The sequence below is a fragment of the Hetaerina americana genome, unplaced genomic scaffold, assembly GCF_022747635.1.
Source record: "Hetaerina americana unplaced genomic scaffold, ioHetAmer1.1.p SCAF_4, whole genome shotgun sequence".
Classification (NCBI taxonomy): domain Eukaryota; kingdom Metazoa; phylum Arthropoda; class Insecta; order Odonata; family Calopterygidae; genus Hetaerina; species Hetaerina americana.
In genome coordinates, this window is record NW_027286985.1 from 13,448,357 (window position 1) to 13,474,920 (window position 26,564).

The 26,564-nt window shown below is 38.0% G+C and overlaps 1 protein-coding gene across 1 annotated transcript; it reads left to right on the plus strand.

Moving 5' to 3' along the window:
* Window positions 1-3,017: 3,017 nt before the first annotated feature.
* Window positions 3,018-15,087, plus strand: LOC139692075 (serine-rich adhesin for platelets-like). Its single transcript, XM_071590107.1, has 8 exons — window positions 3,018-3,066; window positions 3,239-3,502; window positions 4,332-6,208; window positions 7,703-8,450; window positions 9,113-9,405; window positions 9,808-10,209; window positions 10,689-10,944; window positions 14,849-15,087. The coding sequence occupies exons 1-8, from the start codon at window positions 3,018-3,020 to the stop codon at window positions 15,085-15,087; spliced, it is 4,128 nt and encodes a 1,375-aa protein (XP_071446208.1).
* The last annotated feature ends 11,477 nt before the right edge of the window (window positions 15,088-26,564 follow it).

The following is a 26,564-nucleotide window of genomic DNA, read 5'->3' on the forward strand; positions in this document are numbered from 1 at the left end:
CAACACCTCGTCTGAGCCCCCCCCGGTCCCACCCCTTCCGTTTCCACCCCACCACCCGACGCAGAAGGCATCAGCACAGGCCAGTAAATCTTACGACCCGCCAACATCATCGGATTGGCAGGCCGCCGCGAATTCATTGTCCTACGGGTGACCCTGGGATGTTGTGTGCCAGTTTGTCCGTGAGGACGCTCAGGAAGACATCCGAGGAGATGAGACGGTTAATGCTACGTTCGTTCGAAGGGGCGGGAGTTTAATTCAGCGGTGAGGCGTCGGTAATATATTCAGGAAACTTGGGCTCTTCGAAATGACCAAACAGGCCTCTTTAACCAGAAGAAATACGCACACGATAGCAAAAAGTGGCTAAAGGGACGCTTTATATGCTGTGTAAATAATTTTACTTACGCTCTAAATACATGTCATGAAAATTTTGCCAATCATTCTCAGTTATTAATGTGTGAGCATGATTCCAAATGATGCAAAGAACACCAGTGTCTGCATTATCCACATAATTTAAATAGACCAAAGGTTTGTACGGCACAATAAATCTTCATAAAGACTGTATTACTCTCGCAACTAACCGGAAACATACCGCATTAGGTAATGAGCACGGCACATGGAAAACTTGACCTGAACCATGAATGAATTGTACGTTGGAAAACTCCGTAAGGCACTGTGAACTTGTACCGAACATTTGATTCAATTTATATTTCACCGTAATTAAAAATAAATTAACAAAATGAGACCAAGTGCATATAAAAATAACTTAATGATCATAGATGATCCTGTCGACTTAAGATATCATAAAAGTTCATAAGAAACATAATTTACATTCAATTGAAACCACATTTTATGTCCTGATGATAGCCGTTAAGTATATTATCTAATTATTCTGACCACTGATATATAAAAAATAAAATTTCCACAGCTATAGCTACTGTAAATTCTGATTTACTTATTGTTCCGAATATTTCAAGCTTTCCAACCGAAACAAGTAAACTAGTCATCTTCGGATAGCATACTTAATTTATTTCTTGAACTAATTGTTTGGAAAATAAGTCAAAGTGACGCTTTTATAGGTTTTTTCTCAAATGACAATACTATATTCCGCTGCCATACAAAATACCTTTCCTTTCTGATTTTCCCTGATCCATTAAATACAGGGTGCGGCAACATAACTTCCTTTTTCCAAAAGCAAAACACCTTTAAAAAAGAGATATATTGCCGCAAGATGTATTCTTCGGTGGCTTCACACTCTTAGTAATTTCGACAGCCATCTTAATAAATAATCATTGTTATAATCTCTGGAAGTCAAAAAATAAATGATAAAAAGTGATACACGAGGATATATTACTTACGGGTTCGAATTCCGGGAACGGCAGGATTTTTCAGAGGTAATCCAATCCCGATTTGGGCGCTATGAAGAGAACTCTTCAAGTGGAGTACCCCGTCCGTCGGCAGGGACTTTCTATGGATCCCTAGGCGCCTTACGTTAATAGTTGGATAATGTTCTACACGCTGTATTTCTCTCCACCATTCTTCCATTACTAAAACATCCTAACTCTACCTAAGTACCCACACATCCCTAGTGGCGCAAATCACTTCAGTTCTCAGTCGTCTCCCATTATGGCTACAACTATAATTACTGTATATGTCTGAATTTTTTATAAGATCTTATCTTGGAGATAGTTGAGGCTGACACTTTGTGGAATTCCATTGTATTGCACATGGAGGAATCAAATAACTTCGCGCTTCCACCAGCTCTGAGGAAACACAGTCATTTGATTCTTGTGTATATAATTTTATTAGCGAGCCAACAGCGACGTCATGATGATAACTTGATAAACTTGAACTTTAAAGATACATTAGAAAAGGATGAGCATCTATCGCCTATGGAATCATGCACTCACCAACTAATGAATATGATAGGAAAATAAATTAGGTAAACGGCTGGATAACAACAACAATGATAGAGCAGTCACTATGGAGACGATAAAATCAAAACATACACAAAACAATCTTAAAATTGCGAAAAAGGCTTATGTGTTTTTTATCATTTCAAGTACTCTTAACATGTGTAAGATGGCCATATACATGGGCATCTTACATGCTGATCAATATTTAACCGACATAAAAGGATCTTACAGGCAAGGACAGTTTGTCGATGGGAGCAGTGGGTGGCAAGAACATTAATGAAGAAACGAAAACACATTCAGAAGGTGAGAAACCTTATATTTAGCACATTTTGCTCATTAAATGAATACCAGTCTAAAAATAATGCAATATTCAATAAGGCGAAGATATTGAATTTACTAGTGTATTCCCCGCGACGAAATTGTACCACCGTGAATATTAAATTTGCATTTATGAGCAATAAACGATAACATGCCGCATACAGGCATGTATATCTCTAAGTAGTTAGGTTGGAATTGATACGTCAATCTGATATTTGATTTATTTCGAAAGGTGACCTATGTTGAAGGAAAAATATAAAAAAATGAATGGCTACTTCCAATATTTTTCCAAACTTTGTTATCATCTATGCTAAAATAAACAAATATAGTGCTAAGAAATTAGACATTTTTGAGGCGCTCGACACTAATATTAAAATTTTCGCCGAAATGCGAACACATGATATGTATTCTATGATCGTATACAAATATAAAACAGGCAGTGAAACCTAATTGCTTTAAAATCAATGGATATACTTTCTTGAAATTTTTATCTAGGTTGATATTCCCATACAGCTATTTTCTTTCAACAGGTAGGTTGATAATTAGGTCTTACAATTGCCAGGGCGAGGAACAATTTGTATCAGATGAGAATTTAAAGTAAAATGATGACTCCATTCATATATTTTGACAATAATATTCGGATTTCAGAGTAGCTTCGAATGATTGGGAAATGATTAGAAGTAGATAAGCTCGCAAATATTCACACCCAGATCCGACAAAAATTATGTATTCAGCGGTGCATAAAATGATGCTACAAGCATGCGACTTTCTAAGTGTTCGAAGCCCATGGGTTATTATGAAACTGGCCTGAATGCGGAGACAGGATCTCGCAAGGGTATTTTCAAAATCCTTGCAACGACGCCTTATACAAATTCAGTATCATATAAACAAAAAAATGCGGGCAGTGTAAATTTACAAAACTTTGCAACCCACAAGCATTTATTATAAATGAGCGAATATTACGGAAACCTCCAAATAATTCTATGGTTTACCATGAAATCTTGTAGATAGGCGCCAGGAAGGGACACCCAATAAAGAAGAGTACCACGATGGGGAGAGAGGTGAAATTCAGAGGCATTCATCTTCGGACAGGATTCCCACGCATTTTTCCAAATCTGGTGGACCGCTGGGATTACCGCCTAGGTTGGTGTTTACATTTGGAGCAATTGAAACACGAGAAGCAAATAGACAAGATGAGACAACAAGGACGCCGAAAAAATTAACAGGAGAAGAGAAGTCAAGGAAGGTGGAAGAGAAGAAGCCTAAAAAAGGTACCTCAAGTGTTTGATTGTGAAATTCATTAAAATACAATTTCTCAATTCTTTTCGCGATTAGTGCTATTAAACTCTATAAAGCAGCGACAGTATTATCATTACGTCTTGGTCAGAATACCATCCAAAAAACCAGGAGAAACTCCATCTGCTTCCTTCATTACAATCAAAAAGTAAAGAATTTAACTACTTTATCATAGGCTAAACACGGAGATGAAGGACTTGATGTTGCGTGGGTTGCTAAATTGTGTTTTCTAAGGAGTAACAAAATATTTTTTGGTAGTTGTGTTCATCAAAAAACCTTCCTTAACCGGTAAATTACTTAATAATAATAATAAACGTGTACGAAATACAAATTAACGCCGGCAATGCCCTCCGTCATATTAAAACATCTCAAAAACTTGAGAAATAAACGAAAAGCAAAAAAAAGCCCATATCTGGCTCATTGATTATCATCATAACACAATTTTCACCCTATTACACCCAAGATGTTTGTACCTCAGAAACATCTTCCAATTAAAGTATTCTCCGCAATTCAGCTCGAGAAATGCTATTATCGCGAAAATTCTGGCCAATCATTGGAACTTTTTCAATCGGAGAATGTACCATTACCCTTTTCCACCGGATGAACAGCCACCACTAATTCACCACACCAGCCGTTTTAATTAATAGAGTCACCCGTTGATAGTTTCCAAATGAAAACTGTTTAATAGCTGTTCCTATGCCTCGGAGAAGTCGAAACTTCCTAGAGCATGCGATCATCATCAAACAATTTATTAAAAAAATAACAATGCTCCCGGATCAAATTTTATTCTTTTTGTCTCTGCAGATATGGGAGAGAAGATTACTCTTGAAAACAAAAATGACCAACCGCAAGATGTGGCCGTGCAGACGGAGATTGGAATGGACGGAATCAAATCCAAAAAAAGACGGATCACTGAACTAGGAATAAGGATAGCTGATTCTTCGGAAGAAGTCACAGAAGGAGCAGGAAACGTCGCGTGGATCTCGGAAAAGGACTCAAAGGGCGAGGTGCACCATAGCAGTTGTAAGACATGGAGTGTATCCGATAGAGGTACAAGCGAAAATGAGAGCCTTCCCCCGGGGGAAGAAGATGGAAAGGCGCGTAGGTTTACTTGGCTACGAAAAAATCCAACCCGTGGATCGGGGATGAGAACCACGGCAGAGAGTAAATCAGTTAAATTCAAAGACGACCAGGCGGCTAGGAAATATAAGGCCCACCCTAAAGACACTGACGCCGGGGCGAGGAAAAGCAAATGGACCGTGTTGCCACATGGATCCTACGCGCCGCTAAAATTTGCAGACGAACTCAAGAGAAAAATTGAATGGGGTGGCGTGATAGAGGAATTGAAGTTGCGGAATAAGGATTCAAAAGAGGCACAAAATGAAAGTAGAAAAGAATACGAGGAGAGCGAAAAGTATGTTGCAGAAGACTCTGAAGAGGAATTTGAGGAAATTGGCAAGCTGAGCCGCGAGGCAGAAGGGAGATATCCGACGCAGACTAACGATAAGGCAGATGAGGAAGAAGCACAATCCCCAGAAAATGAAAAGGGCAACACTGAAATGGTATACAAAACAAGTGATGAGGGTGACGCCATTTTTCACACAGCAGTCAATAAAGAGTTGAAAAAGAAATGTTCAGACATGGGTTTGAGTCGCTGGGGGGAAAACGAGGATTATCTCAATGGGAAAATGGAAACGAATGATGAAAGTATGAAAAAAAACAGGGGATCTGAAGGCGTTGATCACGTATCTCGCGAAACTAGTTTGAAACCAGATATTCCGAGAGCGCCGATCAAAGAAGAATTAGATAAGAAAGGAACAAGGAGGAAGAAAATGATTAGAAAAAGCTCGCAAATCATAAATAAACCTAGACAATTTAGTGAAGAAGTAGTCCATAGTAATATACAGATAGCACGTGATTTAAAGGAAGAAAAAAGCAAAGATAAGGAAAAAGGATTAACAAATGAAGATTGGAAATCTGAACACAGATCTCGTACAAAATCTTACGCCGATGAGATTGAGGAAGAGGACCCATATAATGTCAAAGAGCAAAATGTAATGGCATTATACGAGGTAGAATATTTCTGGAAAACGAAAAAGGTCAGCGAGACTGACGGGTCGCTTAACTTGGGGGAAAAATTTCAAATTCCAACACACACCAAAGCAGAGGACGCCCAAGACTGTGATAAAAGTACCGATGAGATAAACAAAATACATGTAAATACGCCGGAGGAAGAACATTATTATTTCGAACAGAGTCACAACACAAAATACTTAGCAAATACCAGGAGAATGTCAAATGATAGTTTACTTAGTACAATGAATGAAACTTCCGATTCTGAAAGATCTTTAAATTACAGGAAGATAAGAAAGAAACATCAGAAGTCATCAATTGGCAATGGAAACCCTGAGACAAGGTCTAGAGTGATGAATAACGATGAAGATAATGAAAAAAATGGAAATATTGGCAATGAATCAGAGTCAGCTTTCACAGAAGATAGTGAAAATAAGTACGGAGGCCGAGTCAACCAAGGCCTAAGATTTTTCGAACTAAGTGGAAATACGAAACAAACACGAAAATTCCCATTTTATATTTCACCGGGATTCACTACAGTAAATCTGCATAGGGAGAGAGGAATTCGTAACAAGCTTCAAATCAGTGAATGTAAAAGTCAGAAGACTGTAAGTACACCTTTTGAAAATGTAAGAATATTACCGATATTAAAAGATTCCTCTGAATATAACGAAAATGAGAGAAACCAAGTAAAGGACGAGAATATCCAAATTCAAGAAAGTCGCTCGGAAAGTGCAATAAACGAAAATATGGCTACACAAAATCATTTACCAAGGGTAAAAAGCAATAGAACAAGCGAGAGAAAGGAAGAGATACAATGTTTGTATATTCCGGAAATCGAATACAAACAAAAAATAATAAAAACTAGGAATTGCGGCAACGAGAATAACGATTCCAGCACGGACACTAAACGCATTCAAAATGTAACCGGTTTGGTTTTAAGCCCGGAATATTACAACTATACGGATGAACATTCGCGCAAAGTAATCAGGATTGACGAAAGTCACTTCAGAGGGCACCATTCCAATGAAGCTGGGATTCCAGGTTCCAGTTATAAAAACCAAACAACGATAAAAAAGAAGTGCAGCAACTTTACCTCAGGATTCAATGCAAATGATCCGTTTATGCTGCATTTAAATTTTGTTTATAAGGATAAAAATGACAACATTATACATTCCGCTCAGAGGCAAAACAGCAAAGAAGAAATAAAAACCATATATAATGAAGAGAAGATTGGCATACCAAATGCCAAGAAAGATATTTTATCACATGAAGACAGATATGTCACAAAAGGGAATTGGATGTCAAATGGGAAGAACAAACATCGCAGGGAAGATATCACAAAGGGAAAACTTGAAAGGAAAAATAGTAAAAAATTACAAACGGAGGAATGCACTGAAGGAAAAGAGTTAGAGGTTGAAACGTCCACGATACTTCAAGATGTTCAAGGGTTCAAAAAAGGTAAAACTCCGCAAAAAAATCACGATTTACTTCTGAAAACGGAGAACTTACGGGGTAATAATGACCAAAACAGAGGAAGAGAAGAGCAGCTTGATGTATTTCTCACACTCAAAGCACTCACGAATATAGCCGATAGTTTGATGTCATACAGTAACGTAAACCTCATTTCGGGAGGTAGTATTAAAGAGAGTACAGGATCGAATCTCAACGTGAAATCAAGCAACCAAAAGGGTCCATTTCCTGACGGCAAACTCCTTTCTTGCAGACATTCAGGACCAATGAAAACCGTCGCCCAAGGGCAAACCGTTAAATCTAAAATATCATTCAACGAATTCCATATTGATGGAACTAGGTTCTGTAACCCTTCATCAATAGCTAATGGAGAACGAACGGATTCAAACGTTTTCAACAAGTGTAGCGCTGGGTCTTACGATGGTTCATTACTGAGAGAGAGAGGCAAAATAATGAAAACGGAATACGCGGCCCATGCCGTCTTCTCTAGCCAAGTCAAACCTTCACCGCCCGAAAGCACATCAAAGGAGAGTTTTCTCTCGGCGAATGAGATACCGAATGCCGAAGCAGCTTTAAGCAAAATAAAATCGACGCCCATAGCACTTTGTCCTGAGATACCATTTTTTCAGCAACAGCACGCCACATCTAATAACAAGAGCACGAATGACTACTCAGGGCCGATAACGGGCGAGAAATCTTTAGGTGCACCAGAAACAAAGAACAGGTCACAAAGGCAACAAAATAAGATGCAATTTTCACAAGATGAGGGTATCTCTTACCATGGCTGGGAAAATGACACGACCGAGGGTGCTGTGCACAAGAAAAATATTCCGAGAAACCTTAATAAGAAAGTGAAACCTGAAGATGAACTCTTGCTTCCGGGCACTGTTGAAGAAAACGAGTTTCCTAAGGTATATTCGGAGGAAACGGGAACAAATACGGAGGGCGGCATAGGAAGCACGGATATTTCACGAGAACACACGACTGCTAGTCGAGTACTCGGGTTACCCAATTATTCTGTGAGCACCCGAGTCGGCAACAGAGACGAAACTCCCAAAGTAACAGGAAAACCGCCCATTTGTGGTACCGCGCCGAAGAAACGGAGGGAATTTGGGAACCTCATCGGGAGACCGAATGGATCTCATGACTATGCGGCGACGGAGATAGAGCGGCAAGAGTGGCGAGAGAGTAATGCATTCGAAAGAGAACATGAGAATGTAGGGCGAGATAGCAGCATGGGCGAAGTGAAGGAAACCACGAACGAAGAAGATTCTTCCGGGTCCACTGTAGTAATATCTCATTCTCTCCTCAGAGACGCTGGAGCCACTGGCAACATAACGGAGTCCAGTACGTCAACTACAGAGAGTGTACAGGAAGGTAGGAAAATCTTTTGATACATTGCATGAGACCAATACAATGGGATTAAAGTGGAAACACATTAAGGCTAGAAAGCGGGGCCAGGAAAACCCCAGATGAAATATCAAATTTTCGGAACAGTTGTGATATTCTAAAGGATGATGAACCACATATAGGGCAAATAAAACCCTGCCAATTACCATTTTAAAACATTTTTGACTGTTTTTTTGGATGAAAAGCTAAAGCAAAAATGTATTATATATGTGTAGTTTCTCATAAATAGCGCAAGACACTAGTAAACCTTGAAAGGCATCAACACTTATGCATCTATCCAAAAACTACTTATAATAACGTTTAACATATACAAGATATGGAACAGTATCATGATTTAATCACCTGGAAAAATTACGGTTATAACAGCAATTGAAAATAAAAATTTATTTGTAATGTTAGTTTGTATCTCGACTGGCTATTTCTAATCTTTTGCTCCCTGAGAAATACAGTAAAGGCTCTTGATGGAGGAAAACTTGGGAATATTACATATACGAGCATAAACTCGTATAAGGGCATTATTACTTTGGGTATTTGGAACATGTGTCTGGTGGTTAAAGAGATTTAATTTATAGTGCTTTAATCTAGCATTACGTGTCTAAAATCCACACATCTTTCATGCTACATTTCAGAATATCAAACACCACGTAGTACGACTAAGAATAAGCCAACTTATAACCATATGTCGGGGATAATACAGGATGCATCCCACAGAAACGTAGATCAAGTATGGCCGTTTGCCACAGAAAGTCAGAGAACAAGCGATGGAGACCCTTTGGCAATTACAATACACATTGCAGACGCCAAGAAGAGAGTAAACTCAAAACTGCTAAGGCTGACGGAGAATATGTCAAAACTCTCCATCATGCGAGAGAACGCAACAATATTGAAGCCGCCCAAAGCAGAATCAAAAACTGATGTCATGGTTAGTAAAGTTCTTTATCCATTCTTGTATTTCGCATCTGTATGCACAGTGGTCGCAACGGAATGCATACAGGTACGCCAAATGAGAAAATTGTAAATGTATATTCTTTAAATCCTATGAAAAATAACTATAATAACACCAAATGGCCAAATACGTTTTCTGAGTAGTTATAAATATTTTTCATGAAATACATTTAAAAAATTGTATATTCAGGTTAAACTTTTCGAACGGCGACCCCACCTTTCACTATTTAGTACTGATTGAACATCAAATATTTCTATTCTAAAGGATAAACTTTTCATTTTGAGCCATTGGCCTGCCATTATTCGATGAGCCTTATTTCAAAAGCATCATATATTACTAATAATGCAATCAGCACTAATTAAGACCTTTTTATTGCAGGGTATGAAAGCAAAAGACAGTCAAGAACGAGGAAATCGCGATAATAGCACAAAAACAAGTACAGATACCGCAGTGCGGTTCCTTCACGAGATCAAACCACAGAGCTGCCACCAAACCGAGATTTCCAATGCTAATAGTTTCCATTCGGACGTGAGCGCCAGCGAGAGCGCGCGAGAGATGAAGGAGAGCCGAACGACGTCCGGCGATATCTCGATTCGTAGTGAAGAGTTTGACAGACTACAGGGGCAGATAGAAGTCCTGGAGGAGAAATTCTTAAAGCTGCTGGATTATGTGGAGAGGAAGGAGGAGGAATGTGAAAGGGACTCGAAAAAAGAGATGGAATCTTACTGGAAGGAAGAAAAGAGAGAAGAGGATAGGGGCGAGAGGCGATCAACCAAGCAGGTACTTATGCCTGAAAAATAATTATCGATAATTTTAGGGTTTAAGTTTATGTGAATACTGAGTATGAAACTTAAGAAAGGGGGTTTCGTATTTTACATTAGAAAGTTTTCATAAAAATTAAGTTCATTCGAAGTAATATTGCACACTAATTCATGAAGACTATAAATAAACGGTGCATTTTCTAACACTAATATACGAGCCGAATAACACTTGCCTCTATTCCTTTACTTCATCACGACTCTCGCGTATTTTATTTATTAGTATCCAATGGATCACATTCATTGGATTATGCACCAATATAGATGCTTCGAATGCAAAGAAATGAAAATACCGACCGGATAATTCTGTTTCTAGTGTTTCAAAAGCGCTTGAAAAAAGTTGTCCGCTACTTTGATCATTAATTTTACGATGCTTAACAGTACAGCGCCTTAAAAGAAAAAGATTTTTGAAATCAAAATAACTTCATTGCACCATGACAGGAAATCAAGAGATACGGCGCAGTGAATCAGCGTTTATGCACGGAATGTTCTCTTCGATCAAATGGGAACACAGAAGCACAATCCATTTCAAAATCAATGGGTAACGAGAAAACGTCTAATTTAAAATCAGGGACCGCGAGCCAGATCGAGGGAGAGACGAAATTTCCAGAAATAAAAGCCTCCTCTCTGACCGTCAACTTGGACACCAAAGCAAGGTCCTCCACTTCAAGCATCTGGGACAAGATACGTAGAAAAAGTAATATTGATAACTTAACTTAATTTTCAATACTGAATTCGAATTATGAGTCAGCCACAAGGATAAAATATTAATTCAGACAAACTCAACTGTATTTAATCAGCCTTCTTATGGTGAATTTAAAGTCTTCACGTAATATTGATTTATTAGATTATCGTTTGGCATCACTCTAAAAGTGGAACAATCAAATCATCCAGCATGGGTAGTGTTGAGTTTATTGAAGGTTTTAAGGCAATTTAAAAATATAAAACATACATAATACACTAGCCCTGTGATATCGAGTCTGGTTCTATTGTAGCCACTTTATTTATTTATATTTCTTGAGTGCTTTGCCAATTCATAAGTGGTTTGAAAGAAAATAGCTTTATATAGTAATAGAGTAGTTTTATACTGGCACATGAGACCTCCGTCCCCACTTCATGCCTCTTATAACACCCATTCTCTTCCTCCCCATTTTTTTATCATATTATTATTTCTCGCATCACCCATTCTGCCAGCACATAATCTTTGAAAATTTACCAACCTCTCCACTCCTGATTCCTAATTTATACCTAATACTCTCTTTCCATTCCTTACCAAGACAATGAGTGCTCCGATTTCGAGAAGGATGAGGGATGGAATCTAACAATTCCCATTCTCCATGTTCCTTGTCTTTTAAACTTCATTAATGCATTATATTCTTATTGAAAATCGATGTTTGGAGATGCGTATAGTAACGATATCTCATTGTTTTTCTTGCCTTCGATATCCCAGGGCGCAAAGGCTCTGCGGCATCAAGTTTTTATTTCAGTAAAAATATGACGCAACTACCAAACCATATGTATACTATTTTCATAAGTGTCTGTATGGAAGGATTATCTGACTTAAATACAGTTTAACGTAGAGATGATGTCATTTGCATGCAAGGCAAATGGCGATACTAAGAGCACGACTGCTTTTGTAATTCACTCAACACTGATAAAGGCGAAAGAGTAACCAGCAGTTTGTAAAAGGCTAACTTATTAAAATCTTTCTTTCCAAGCGTCTTTACCAATGTCTCACTGAATGCCTCCGATAGCTTACTAAATCGTGCCGTTCAAATGATACTCAAAATCAAAATCTGATATAACAGAAGAGAACGTTTGCAGTAAAATATTAAGCCTAATAAATCCTCCCGGACCGATCAAATACTCACTCGTATATTTATGGATTTAGCGTCAGAAATTTCACCGTATCAAGAGATCATATCTAAGATGTCGCTAGTAGATCACAAGGTTCCCAAAGAATGGAAAACGGCTAACATAACACTAATATCTAAAAACGAAGAAATGCAGGAACTGATCAATAACACACTTATTTCCTTCACACCCATTTCGAGCAAGGTTATGGAACATATAGTCGCTGATTCGATCGTGAGACACCTCAATAATCAGGAGTTTTTAATTATCACCAAGGTTTCCGAAAAGGTTGATCTTATGAGACCTTACTAGCGCTTTTTGTTCATGATATTCTTACTTCGGGAGAAAGCAATGTTCCAGTGGACGCGATTTTTGTAGATTTTAAGATAGCCTTCGACAAAGTACCTAATAGTAAACTACTCGCAAAGCTACAAGCATTTGGAATAGATGAAAATGTCCGGGGTTGGATTGAAGGTTTTTTGAATGGTCGGGTTCAAACAGTAGTGATAGATGCAGTTGACTCAAATGTAGTAGAAGTTACTTCAGGTGTTCCCTAGGGAAGTGTTATCGATCCTATTTTATTACTCCTTTAGGTTAACGAAATTGACTTTTTAGTCTCCAGTACGATACGTTCATTTTCCGAAGATGCGGTGGTTTACCGTGATATCCGTGATCCTGAGGACACAGCAGCTTTATTAGATGACTTTAATGCTATACAACGCTGGTGCGACACTTGGCAATTAGAATGAAACTTAAAAAAGGACGTTCTCTCCTGTGTGAAACACATATGGGGAACATGTGGACAAACTAACGAAAATTAGGATTTATAAGAAGAGTACTACATATATGTGATAAAAATATCAAAGAGAAATGTTGTCTCTCGTTGGTTTGAACTCATTTAGAATATACTGCAATCGTATGGGATTGAATCGCGTGCAGAGAAGAGGAGGTGGATTTGTAAAACGCTGTTTTGATAAACTTATTAGCGTGTCCAAGATGCTGGATCGTCTGGGCTGGGAATCATTCAATGGAGCAGAGGTTAAACTAGAGATAGATGCTCTTGTATGAATTGGAAGGGAGTCTCTTTAGCAGTGATGTTGAAAATGTATTATTGCCCCCATCGTACTACGGTAGGAGAGATCATGTCGATAAAATTAGAGAGATCAAGTGTAGTACAGGTAGATTTAAGATGTCATTTTTTCCACGAACGATTAGGCATCAGAAAAACGTTGTCCGACCGCGGTATGATCATGTAAAATATACCCAGGTAAAAATTAGTCTGGTAATTATTTACCCCCTGCCACACACCCTAGCGGTGGCTTGCGGGGTACTAAAATAAATAAATATATACTTGTATGATGATATAATGAGAAAGCTAGTGAGTGCCACGAGAGCACTCAGAGGACCTGAGAGTGGCGAAGCCAAACTCAGCACGCGAGGTTTCAAGAAGTCCGCCAGAATTTTTGTAAATATTTAATCTTCAGTACTCTAGCGGTAGAAGTGAACATCTTCCGACACTGGATATTTAAGTTCCAGAACAATTATCTTATGAATACGCAACAAGTGCGCATAAGTCGAATGCCATTCGGTCCAAATCGATTGTTTTCGATCCAACTTACTGTGGAGTGTACCAATAAATTACTGTTTTCTAAGGAAGAATGGCATTGCCTCAGAGTGTTCTACTCCTCATATTACCGGATAGAAGATAAACTTAAGCATATCAGGATAAGGTTTAATTTCGAAAATGACGTTGGTGTTGAGTTAAAGGAAAACCTAATAAATTGTGTGGTAAAAAGAGAAGAGATGCGGTAAGGTTTAGCGGGTTACGAAAGAATGCGGATGCAATACACCAGTTATGCACTTAAATGTACAAATATGTAATACGTTAATTTTAATCAACCATATATATACACGTCGTGGAAGCGAATCTCAAGGGTAAGGAATATTATAAGTCTCACATGCACAAAGCATGTACAAAAAATGTATGAACGCTAGATAGGACAAAGAAATACGGTATACACGAGTACAACGGTACGGGAAAAATAATGAAAGAGATTGTTTCGTTTCGTAACTTAACAACAGGCTATTCTTGGCCGTGCCTAACCCGAAAGGAAACAGTGTGGGGAATTCGCATGCATTTATGTCGTGTATATCACGATCCTTTACATATGGCACAAACACGCCGGGCCAAAAGTTCACTGAGGCAGAGGCTTTATGACTGATGCATGTTTTTGGGCTTGGGAGGTAACGGTAATCAAGGTGAAGTGGAAGATAAAAATATCAACGTAGTAGGGCTTTAGACTGGAATATTAAAAGCTATGGAGTCGAGAAAAACTTTCTCACCATTTCCGGTCTATTTAATATGATATGGGAATTGTCTTTTCTGTGTTACGATGATAATCTAAGCTATGACAACTTTTTTATAATACTTGTAGTTTTTTAGCACTCGCAAGACCATGTTTACTAACGGCAATGTTACAATCGCATAACACATTCTCTAGTCTGCATTACATACTAGTATAAACTGAGCAACAAAAGTGCACTAGCAGAAAGTTATTCATCTATATTAGAGAGGAAGAAAAAATGTTAGTAAAAATTATACGAATTTGTAATAACCGGGATTCACGCATCCTTCATCGGAATACGTATCTAACCAAAATACCTATTTTTACCAACAGTTAATTCGATTTAGTTTATCGAAATTACTAAGAAACCGTCTGCTAATCAAAGTATGATTTCTACTCCAGGCAGCATGCTTGTTTCATGCGCGAGGGCGAACACGAGTGATTGCTCGTCGGAAGAAGGAAGGGAAGACGAAGAGGAACAAGACTGCTACGGAGACTTGATCATCGAGGAGACAGCCAAACATCACCAAGTGAGGGCAGCTCCTGCAGGTGCCCGAATCGGGAGCACTGGTGGGAAGAAAATGAGTCGGGGACGGCGGAGTGGGAAGTGGGAGACGCTCGCGGATGACAGAGATGACTGAACGAAGAGAGAGAAGAGGTATCTGAGGAAATCCGTCACTAACAAACACCGCCGGAGACGCCGGCACTATTCGGTCGCTGAGCGGTAGATACACCGTACGATTGCTACACCAGCGGGCGCGAGTACGCAGTCAGATCTCCCAACTACGGCATCATCCGGAGAAAAGAAAACAGTTTGTGATCGAAAGAACTCTAGGTGAAACACTGAATCAAGAATTACTACGTCATATTATCGCAGGGCTCAAGCAAGCGCTCAAAGTGAAGGAACGTGAATACCAGGTTATAGAGGTTAATACGAAGAAATGGATGAATAGATTAATAAAACAAAACAAACAGAAATTATCTCTTTTAATTTTCAGTTATAGTCTACTTGTTCCAGCATTCTTTTAAACGTAATTACAAAGGAGACTTTAAGGACTTTGTGAGAAAAGTTTTGCTCCAAATACAAAGAGGAATGCAAAACCTATAGGCGCATAAAATTTAGAGCAACAATCGCTTGACAAAATGCACATTGTGGCATGATATATGTATACTAAAAATTGCATAAATAAATTGTTGCTCTTAAATTCTAAAGACTCGCCCCCGTAAAGGAAGAATTTGTATCGACATAATTTATTTTTTCTCTAAGAATTCAATTTAAGCGTCAAGCGGAAAACTCCTATCCAGACTCTTCAGTTCTCAGAAAAATAGTTGAATGAGGCTCTGAATCCCGTCTAAATTGCATGATAGCTTCATTCAAAACAAATAAAAACGTTCAAACGTCATTTGAAAAATAAATGATTTACCGAAAATGAAGTATTCTTTACATCAAAAAGCAAAATATTACGGGAAAAAAAACATAGATGAACGAGATCACTTTCCCAAGGAAGCACTCCATATCTCACTTTTGGTGACTGATATAGCCATAATTGAACATTTTTAGCTAATATTATGCTTACGCACGCATAAATACTTTAAACTAATATATTTAAATCAACTAGCAAAGTAATTCTCGGTGAGAACTTACTTAAAATTATGTTCATGACGTGGATTCAAACGAGATATTAACGATGTTTTGCCAGGGCGTTAATTTTATAATGCAATGACCTTGAAACGAATGCCAATCCAATTTAAGTGACGCCATTAACTCCCAAATCTCCGCCTTGTACTTTTAATTTGGAGAAATGGGCAATTATTTGAAGCGAATATAGTTCTCATGGAACATAACTGCGGTTTAGCGGCCGTTTGGTGAGAACTTGGCCGAAATGATTCGGCTCCAATGAATGGTGAAGGGCAATACTTCCGGCGTCGGCCTATTAAAGGCGTCCTTGAGTTCGTCTCGAATCAAGGTGAGAGGATCGACGTCTTGCCTGAATAGTGGTGAGACAGAGGGACGATAGAAGAATGTGAGGGAGTTGTCTCGGAGACTATAATACACCGTAGAGGGAGTGTGTGTTTAAGACGATGTCTTCTGCATGCACGCTGAAAACGAATTCTAAGCAATGACACACGAGCATGATATATGTAATGACCAAACATAATGAATTTAGGCAAAAACTTGGGAAGCTATTTTCCGCATGAACAGGCATAGGATTTATAGACCATAAAAAACTCGCTCTTTTTGAAATTTGAGGAGGTTAATATCGGAAGCTTGAAATGCCAAAAACACAAAGAGTACTCGTACTTTAATTTCAACCAGCAGAATATTACATGAACCTCTATTAATAATGAGAGCTAGGGAATCGTTAAATTGACCCGGTTTCGAAACCATTAGGCAACTAATTTAAGTTGAATATATACACACACATACATACATTGGGTAGTTTTTTTATTTTCTAAAATGTATCCTGCAAGCCACCGCTAGGGTGCGAGGCAGGGGGTGAATAAACACCAGATTAATTTTTAACCGAATATGACCCTACCGCGGGCGGATAATGTCATTACGATTCCTAATCATTCGCGGAACAATTGACATCATCAATTTATATGTTCTACACTTAATCTCTCTCATTTTACTGGCATGATATCTCCTACCGTAGTACGATGGGGGTAATAATACATTTTCAAAATCACTGCTTAAGAGACTCCCTTCCAATTTATGCAGGAGATTTAATCTGTAATTTAACCTCCGCTCCTCGAGTGATTCCCGGCCCGGACGCTCCAACCTCTTGGGCACGCTACTAAGGAGTGGACAGCTACTTGACTGACTTGAATACCCACTAAGCTACTTGGACACGCTACTAAGTTTATCATAGAAACGTTCTACAAATCTACCTCCTCTTCGCTGCACGCGTTCCAATTCGGCAATTAATCCAGCTTCATGAGGATCCCATATACTTGGAGAATATTCTAAATAAGGCCAAACCAACGACAGATAACATTTCTATTTGACCTATTCATCACATTTACCTAGTATTCTTCTAATAAATCCTTATTTTTTGTTAGATTGTCTATATATTCCCCATATGTGGTTCACCCAGGAGATATCGTGAGTGAGAGTAACGCCTAGGTATTTAATTGAGTGTACATTATCCATTTCGGTGTTTCAGATGTAGTAGGCGTTCGGGAAGGAATTGATCTTTTTCCACTACTCACTAACTAGCGAACAAAAGATCAATTGTTCGCTAGTGCTATCTTCGTGCATATTATATAGAAGAACCCATATATGATTCAAACGAAGGAGCGAGATGGCACGTATCAATAAAAATACAGAAAACATAAAAAAAGGACCTCCATCCTTCCATCTCACTTCGCATACACTTAAAATGTCTATATTTCCTCTTCCCACCTCTTGTTTTGATTTCTCTTATGTACTTGTCCTCAACATTGTCCTAGTATTTCAAGTTCTTATTCTAACTAATTCGGTCTTCTTCTTCTGCGTCTCTGTACTGCTGCTGACGGTTTTTCCTTACTTTCTTGAGATGAAGATTGCGGAAGCCTTGCCTCTCCCGCTGCAGGGCACGACACACGGTCGAATTTGTTTCCCGTAGCATTCCTCAACAGTTTTTTTAACGTGACAGCATCACTCAATATGGCCTTTACATCCGCCTCATGATATAAACACACGTAAAAGACAAATACGGGTATGGTGAAAAAGATGGATTAACGCGGATCACAAGGGGAAAAAGGTTTTGAAGGTTTGCAACTTGAAACTCGGACCTTCTACTTGCCGGACTGATGCCCTCTTTTCCGCTCGTGATCCGCAATATTTCACCTTCCCCACCATACCTGTGGTCGTCTTTTATGTTTGCTCCTATCCCTTTTCCTTCTATATCCATCCATAAGCACGTGTGTGTGTGTGTATATATATATATACAGAAACAGATATAAGGAAAAGGGATAGGAACACATATAAAGGACGAACAGAATAAAGGTGGGGAAGGTGGAATCGAACGGATCACAAGAGTAAAAATATTTCCTTGTCCCGGTCAAGGAAATATTTTTACTCTTGTGATCCGTTCGATTCCACCTTCCCCACCTTTATTGTGTTCGTCCTTTATATGTGTTCCTATCCCTTTTCCTTATATCTGTTTCTGTATATATGAGTATTTATTCGCCGTTTGGTGGGATTTCGAGTTTGAATGTGTGTATATATATATATATATATATATATATATATATATATATATATATACATACACGCACACACAAATATAGACACGTGTTCACTCCGCGAACAAAAACCCCGCGAAACCGATGCAACGCGAATAAAATAGGTAAAGCAGATATTTCTACAGAAACCAAAGCCATATTAAGTGCCAACGCCAAAGTAATAGGCGGAACATTGCCGTGGGCTCCCTCAACTCCTACCCATAGGAGAGTAAGCGAAGCGAAATAATTCTCATAAAAAATTTCCTGTCGCCACCGATAGGGGATCCCGATTAAACCAACCAACCCCTTGCGCGCGGCTCCTTGTGTCGTTTTGCGTCGCAGAGTTGTAACGCTAGAGGAAGCCTGCAAGATCTCATATCTCCTCTGGGCCTCCAAGGACAGCGGCAAGGGAACGCAACGAGGACGGACGTGGCTGCACTCTTCCGATTAACCTCCTCCGTTCCCCCTCTCCTTATTGCAGACCCTCAGTTCCCTTGTGCCCTCGGGGCTGTACCTCTTGGGTAGCGCCGTTGCAAAATGTACGCCCAACGCCATCCTATCACGTTCGGATTCAGGTGCATAGCTGTTCAGCAGTAGAAACATTAATTTGTAATGGTTTCCACATCATTTTCTAGGTGCATTCGACAACTAGCACCAAGCTTTAGTCTATCGTAACATCCTACTGCATAAAGAAAATTCACATGCTACAAAAAAGACACTATGGTTTCATATAACAGGTGCCTGGAAGTGAAAAAAATGAACAATATTCATGACCTATGTTAATTTCACAGTTTCTTAGAGGGGGAGAGACAGAAAGTGTCCCTAGTATATGGTTACTCGTATATTCGAATATAATGTGATATACTGCACTGACACCAAATGGAAATAAATTCAAAAACAATTTCATTATAGGTCTTATTGTCTTCCAAACGCCATAGAAAATATCTAAAATGTGAACTTTCATACCTCATACGGACAGATAATTATATACATCAGGAATGACTAAACAGTCAAAACAGGAGCATGTAGAGGTAATAGAGTTCACAGAATTATTATTCTTTCAATAGTACGCCAGCGAGTAAAATATAAAGAGATATCAACGAAGATGCTCACAGTGCAACTGCCTAATCAATTCATTAATGAATTAAGAGTAAATTTGATGTGAAGCCGAGAGTTAATTGCAAACTCAAGGAACAGAGGATCCAGATAAAAAATAAATTAATACGAATTCAAATCCCATTATCTACCAGAAAATCGTATTGTAGAATGATATTCATCCACAAAAAAAGGAAAGAATAATTGCAAATATTCTGTTTTGATAACCTTTCTTTGCTCCCGTGTTTGGCCAAATAATACCATTCCTGTATTTCGGTTTAAAAGCACACCGATAATTTTCTCTCACTAAAGTGAACACCGAAGGAGTGCGATCATATTGTACGGATTATGCCTTATCAAACATATTAATGAGCAAAGAACGAGAAGAATAGAATGCCCACTGAAAATAATGGGAAAAATATAAGGGATAGAATACGATAATGAATAATAAGTTGCAAAGTCAATTCTTCTCATCCATAGCTTCAAAACTCTTACCCTATCAAAGCTTTAAACTAAACTACACCTTTACAAAAGAACTAGCGAAAAGATTTATGATTAGAAAGTACATTTTCCGCAAGCATAACTTATAAGAACTTACTTTAAAAACTAAGATGACCAAACATGCGTAACGCTGAGTAACTAGCTAGGAATGCACATCTATGCATAATACAAATGTTATTCAACCTCCCAAAAAAATCTAACTAAATCCAAATCACGGGTATAAAAAATAAAATTGACCGGTTTAAACTCTTTTATGGTGGCTGCATTATTATTTAGGTGAAGTGTACTTGTTGTAAATATTAGATTAATTATACAGCAAAAATAAATCAAGCAAAACAGCATGGTTTGTAAGTAAAAACTGGCTACGCAATCACAGAGCTAACCTTTCAATTTCAAGAGATCGAAATTATCTCCGTATCATTCTGCCATGCCAACCACACGGGAATTCTAAATACGGCAATTTATTCGTTTTGAGATATTTTAAACATAACTCAAGAATCAAGATGAGAGCGTCAACGAATGCCACCAGAAAAGCATATTCATTTTTCCATTACTTCTTCTTTACTCACTTTATCGACACACCAATCCATACAACTGAATTTTCCAATATTAAATGCCACTTTCTACTAACATATTGCACATCCATTTATCTAGTTAAACTAGAATTGAGGTACTCACGACTTCAGGTAGAAAATAAATTGAAATGGATAACAGTTATCTAGAAATGAAACACTGATTCAATTACTGGCATTTATTAAAGGAATATATTTAGAAAAAACTTTTGCCCCATATTCCTTTTTTATTTTGGTTACTATCAAACGCATTGTATTAAATCAAATGTAATTCATCAGCCGAACCGATCAAATTTTTATTTCATTCAGTTGTTTAACCGCCTGTAATGAACAAACCGTGTGATACAATGCTTGCACAATTTTTAAAACACGCTTCTAGTGTTACAATATAGACGGATGAAGATCACGTTTGATGGAATTATAATTAATTGGAGACGATTATTAGTGCCAAATATTGTAATTTAACAAACCCATATTACATTGCTTTAAAACCTTTAAATAGAGGACATTTTTTTCGTCGAAACCGAAACGGAATGCAGTTGTTTAGTACGTTTTCAGTGAAGCAAAAAATAATTGAAACCAATTTAACTTTATAAAGCAATCATTTCCAAAAGTGCCTCAATATTTGGAAAAAACAGCACTATATATAAGCTTTTTCAATTACTTACTTAAAGTCATAAAAAGTGAACGTTTCAATCTGGTAAGCACTAAAAGGGTAACGACAGTGGTGATTGTCCCTTAAAAACGTGTGGTCATCGTTCTTTCAGATCGTGAGACCTCACGGCATAAAGTAAACCCAGAGAAAAAAAATCTGGAGATGAAAAATTTCACTTTTTTCACTGGACCAGATATTAAATTCAGCGCTTTTATTATAACAAACATGTGAAAAACATTTCAAAGAAAATATTTCTGCACATTCCTATGCTGTGTGCAGGTAATTACGAAGGGAAGAACTTGATAAATTTTCTGCTAATTCAACTAATTACCACAAAATATTAATCGCACGCAGAGCGTGTGATTTAAAAAAAATGCGACTTGGCTGAGCATGTTACAGTACGCAGCAATGATTCCAATCTGACACAAAGGGTTATCTTTGAAATTAGTTGTTTCTGCTTGTGGGACAGTTATTGCCTAGTTGGTGAAATGGAGCCCAGGATAAGTCAAAGAATTACTGAAGCATGCTTATATATGTTTAAATTTATGACTTTTATGGCATCATGCTCTTTCAATCGAAAGAATTAGACATATTCTCTCCCAATGAACCTCTCCTCGGAATGGTCGGAAAAGAAGGTGAGTTGATGCTGTCAGAGGTGACTGACATGAAAGAAACACCATGGGCAAAGATAAGAAGTTCAAGAGGGCATTGCGAATATTATGTTCGTTCCACTCCACTCAGTTCTCATCAACGATCATGTCCCAATGGACGAGATTTTTCTAGATTTTAAGAAAGCCTTCGAAAGTAGCTTATGGTTAACTATTTGGAAAGCTAGAAGCATATAGCATAGATAACATATCCGTGGATGGATTAAAGGCTTTTTGAATGGTCGGGTACAAAGAGTAGTGATAGATGCAGTTGACTCAAATGTAGTAGAAGTTACTTCAGGTGTTCCCTGGGGAAGTGTAATCGGTCCTCTTTTCTTCCTCGTTCACGTTAACGAAATTGACTTTGCAGTCACTAGTACGATACGTTTATTTGCCGAAGATGCGGTGGTTTACCGTGATATCCGTGATCCTGAGAACACAGCAGCTTTATCAGATGACTTTAATGCTATACAACGCTGGTGCGACACTTGGAAATTAGAATGAAACTTAAAAAAGGACGTAGTGATAAATTTTTCGAAAAAGATAAATTCCCTGTCGAACGCCTACTGCATTGGGAACACCGAAATGGAATGCGTACACTCAATTTAAATACCTAGGCGTTACTCTCACTCACGATCTCTCCTGGGTGAAACACATATGGGGAATATGTGGACAAGCTAACAAAAAATAAGGATTTATTAGAAGAGTACTAGATATATGTGATAAAAATACCAAAGAGAAACGTTTTCTGTCGTTGGTTCGGCCTCATTTAGAATATGCTTAAAGTATATGTGATCCTCATGAAGCTGAATTAATTGCCAAATTGGATCGCGTGCAGCGTAGAGGAGGTAGATTTGTAAAACATTGCTATGATAAACTTAGCAGCGTGTCCAAGAGGTTGGAGCGTCTGGGCTGGGAATCACTCGAGAAGCGGAGGTTAAGTTACAGATGGAAGCCCTTGTATAAATTGGAAGGACGTCTATTTAGCAGTGATGTTGAAAATGTATTTTCCCCCCAATCGCAGTACGGTAGGAGAGATCACGTCAATATAATTAGACAGATCAAGCGTAGAACAGATAGATTTAAGATGTCATATTTTTCACGAACGATAAGGAATCATAATAGCATTTTCCGACCGCGGTAGGGTCATGTTTTGGTTAAAAAAATAGCCTGGTGTGTATTCAACCCCTGCCACACACCCTGGAGGTGGAGGTGGCTTGCAGGGTAAATAAATAAATAAATGATTGCGTCTCGATTACTGATTATGGCACTGTATCCGCCAAAGCTACGGCGATGTTATCTTCCATGAGGACTTTTGAACTGACGGTATTCATCCAACATAAAGATAAGAACGTAAATAATGGGTGAGAAATAAAAGAATTGAACGCAAATAATTTTAAGTTGACAGCACGTTAGTGGGCGCAAATGATTTTATATAACTACAATCGCCCTCCATCTTTTATCATCACCTGCTACCAAGATGGAAGTCCATTAAGTCTGCGAAAATTAAAATGCTTTCATTTCCTATTTTCATATTCCAATATATCAAAACGATATCGCCTTGAGGGTCCCGCTTGCGTTATCTAGAGGTCTCGCGGCTACCATTAATTCAAGTTTGGCGTGACGCTCCCGAAATCCATTATTGATAATTAATAAAAATATTCCACAGCTGTCCTAAAGGCGGGTGAGAGGTTATAGACATTGTCAAAGTTGCGGAAATCCGAAACTTTTTACGACTGATAACGACATAGAAGTTGAGGGAACATCTTGAATTTCTTTGAACAAACAAATTATATTATGCCGCTCTCAAGTTTTTAAAGAAAGTAAAATTTCTTCTGCCGAAGCTGAAATGGAATGCCGTTGTTATAACATGCTTATTATAAAAGAAGTTATTTCAAAGACTGTCGTGTGATAAGGTTCAATATACTTGCTCAGAGAAAGTTGTAAGCTACGGTTATCATATCATAAATGATAAAAATAAGAACAAAAGAAATGAAAAATTAACAGCATTTAAAAATTATTATAGTAGGTCAAGAAAATTGAAAACCTGAAGGACTGGGTGAAATCGTTGGCCCATTTTCTGAATTAAATTAAACTAGTGGGCATTGTATACTACTCATATGAATGAAACAATGCATATTTCTAAGTATTTCACTGGATAAAATATACCGGAGCACTACATTCTGGCATTTCTATGCTTGAAAACTGTCACAAAAGAGATTAAAATAACGGAATGGGATGCGATAGTATTTAAAAATAAAGTGCTTTAAATTAGGCAATGAGGAGTCCATATGCAAACAATGAGCAATATCCTTCAAAGGATGTGTATAATTTTTACTTTATTTTGATTGTAATTACACAAATTTTAATATTACCCTCTTCCTCATACGCGGAACCTGTGAAACGCCTCGCAGATTTTTTATGGAGGAGGCGGGAACAAATTCCAAAATGAATCAGTCAAGTTCTTACTTGAAAAGGGGGGAGATTATTTCATTTATTCTGGTACAAGGTTGGAGTTTTTTCGGGTTAAAAAAATCACTTGCTTTCATGAATACATTTTTTTTATTTATTCCATCATTTTTAGAACTTCAAAAATTGGAAATGACTTAATACCACTGAATTTTGTCTAAATGCGTGGTTTTTATTCTTCACAATTGCATATCCAAATCAGAATCCAGTGTTTTAACTTAAGGAAAATTACATTCTCCCCGTAGGGACACTTTCCACCATGCCCTCAGGCTTTATGTACTCTCTCATCACTCCACCCTGTTCACCCATCTTCCCTGTTCCACAGTCTCCTTCTCTCCTATCCCATTTTTTTAAAAATATGTTGTTTTCTACTTTTTTCCACCTAAAATAGGAATTATGGCTCAGCGATCCGAAACGCATGTTGTAATAAATCTTCTTTCCTGGATAAATGTAACATTTTTAATTCTCCAAAATGCATTCCTTCCACCAAATCAAAGGTGGCACTGTGAAACCTTATTGCGGAAATGCCACGCGGTTCATTTCAATGCTATCTAAATAGGACTTTACCATAACTTGAAAAAAATGGTGCTTCTACTAGGTCATTGTCGAATATTTCCACCATTGAAAAAGTTGGTTAAAATATACAAATAATCAGGTAAGTCATGAGCATTAATTTCCCCAAGGCGTCAGACTCCTTTCTGCGAGACATAATACCTTTTTCAATCTCCATTAGAATACGTACAAACTAACTTACGCATAGAACTACATATAAACACTTTTAATTGTACCTATTTTAAAGATTAGATCACAAAAGATCTTTTAAAAATTCGCAAGGGACAAAATTGATATTAAAATTCGCCAAATGGTGACATACAGAGTGGAAATTGGAACAGATACTTTCTTATACTTTTAATTTGTTTTCATAAGTGATTAATCTGCTTTTCTGCTTCTTAGTTTAACTAAAATATTACTATGGTTCCTTTACAGGAAACGTTTTTTGAAACTAAAGTTTCCTCTAATATCTCCTTTGCGTGATCCTCAAATTCACACATAAGTGACAAAATAAACTCTGGGCGTCTCATGAGTACAAACATGTGGCTGGCTCCCCACCAGCCAGGCTCGGTAACGAGGTGGGAGTCACGGACAAAAAATCCAAGCCCTTCGCGAAAAGAAAAAAACGACGCCATGAAGACATTAACCGTTATCTTGCCGCCATCTTTGGTGCACACAGGAAAACTACCCATCCAACACCACAGGCGGCCAAGGTCACCCTTATAAATGTCTTGTAATGGAAGTCTCGGCCGGCGTGGCGACTGTGGGAAACGGAGCTCTTGATTTTTACCCGCAGCTTTTGGAATAAGAATCCCCTCGGGTGAAAGATTAACGGGATTGGAATAATCTATCATTATGAAAATTTCATCCCCTCAGTGGTGAGGAATACTAATGAAGGACAATAGTGTAAAACCAAATCAAAGAACAATTACCCTAACAAAGAGCAAATGGATAATCTAATGTAAGGTTAACAGTACAAATTACAGTTCCAAATCGGATCGATGCTTCTGGAAACTCCCACTGTGCGTTTATAGGCACTAGAAGCTGTTTTGAGGAAATCTAGGTTACAATGAAAAGATATTGAAACTTTCAACTCAACACGACGTTGAAATGGCAAGAAAATTAAATTCACAAGCTAAAAAAATGCAATTTAATTGCAGTAATCATTTACCTACGCATACCTAAACTTCATTCGCATATTTGTGGATAAAATATCACTTAAGGCACATAATAGGGCCGATCAAATCAGCAAACAAAGCTATGAGCCTAATGAAAGAAAAATACCATTTTGATTCTTTCTTTACTTCCTTCAGAAACAGCCAAATGAAAATGGAGTGGAGAAGTAATATGAAATTTTAGGACTTTTCCAGCAATGTTGACAGAGGATTTTATACCCTAGATCCGATTAAATGAGGTTT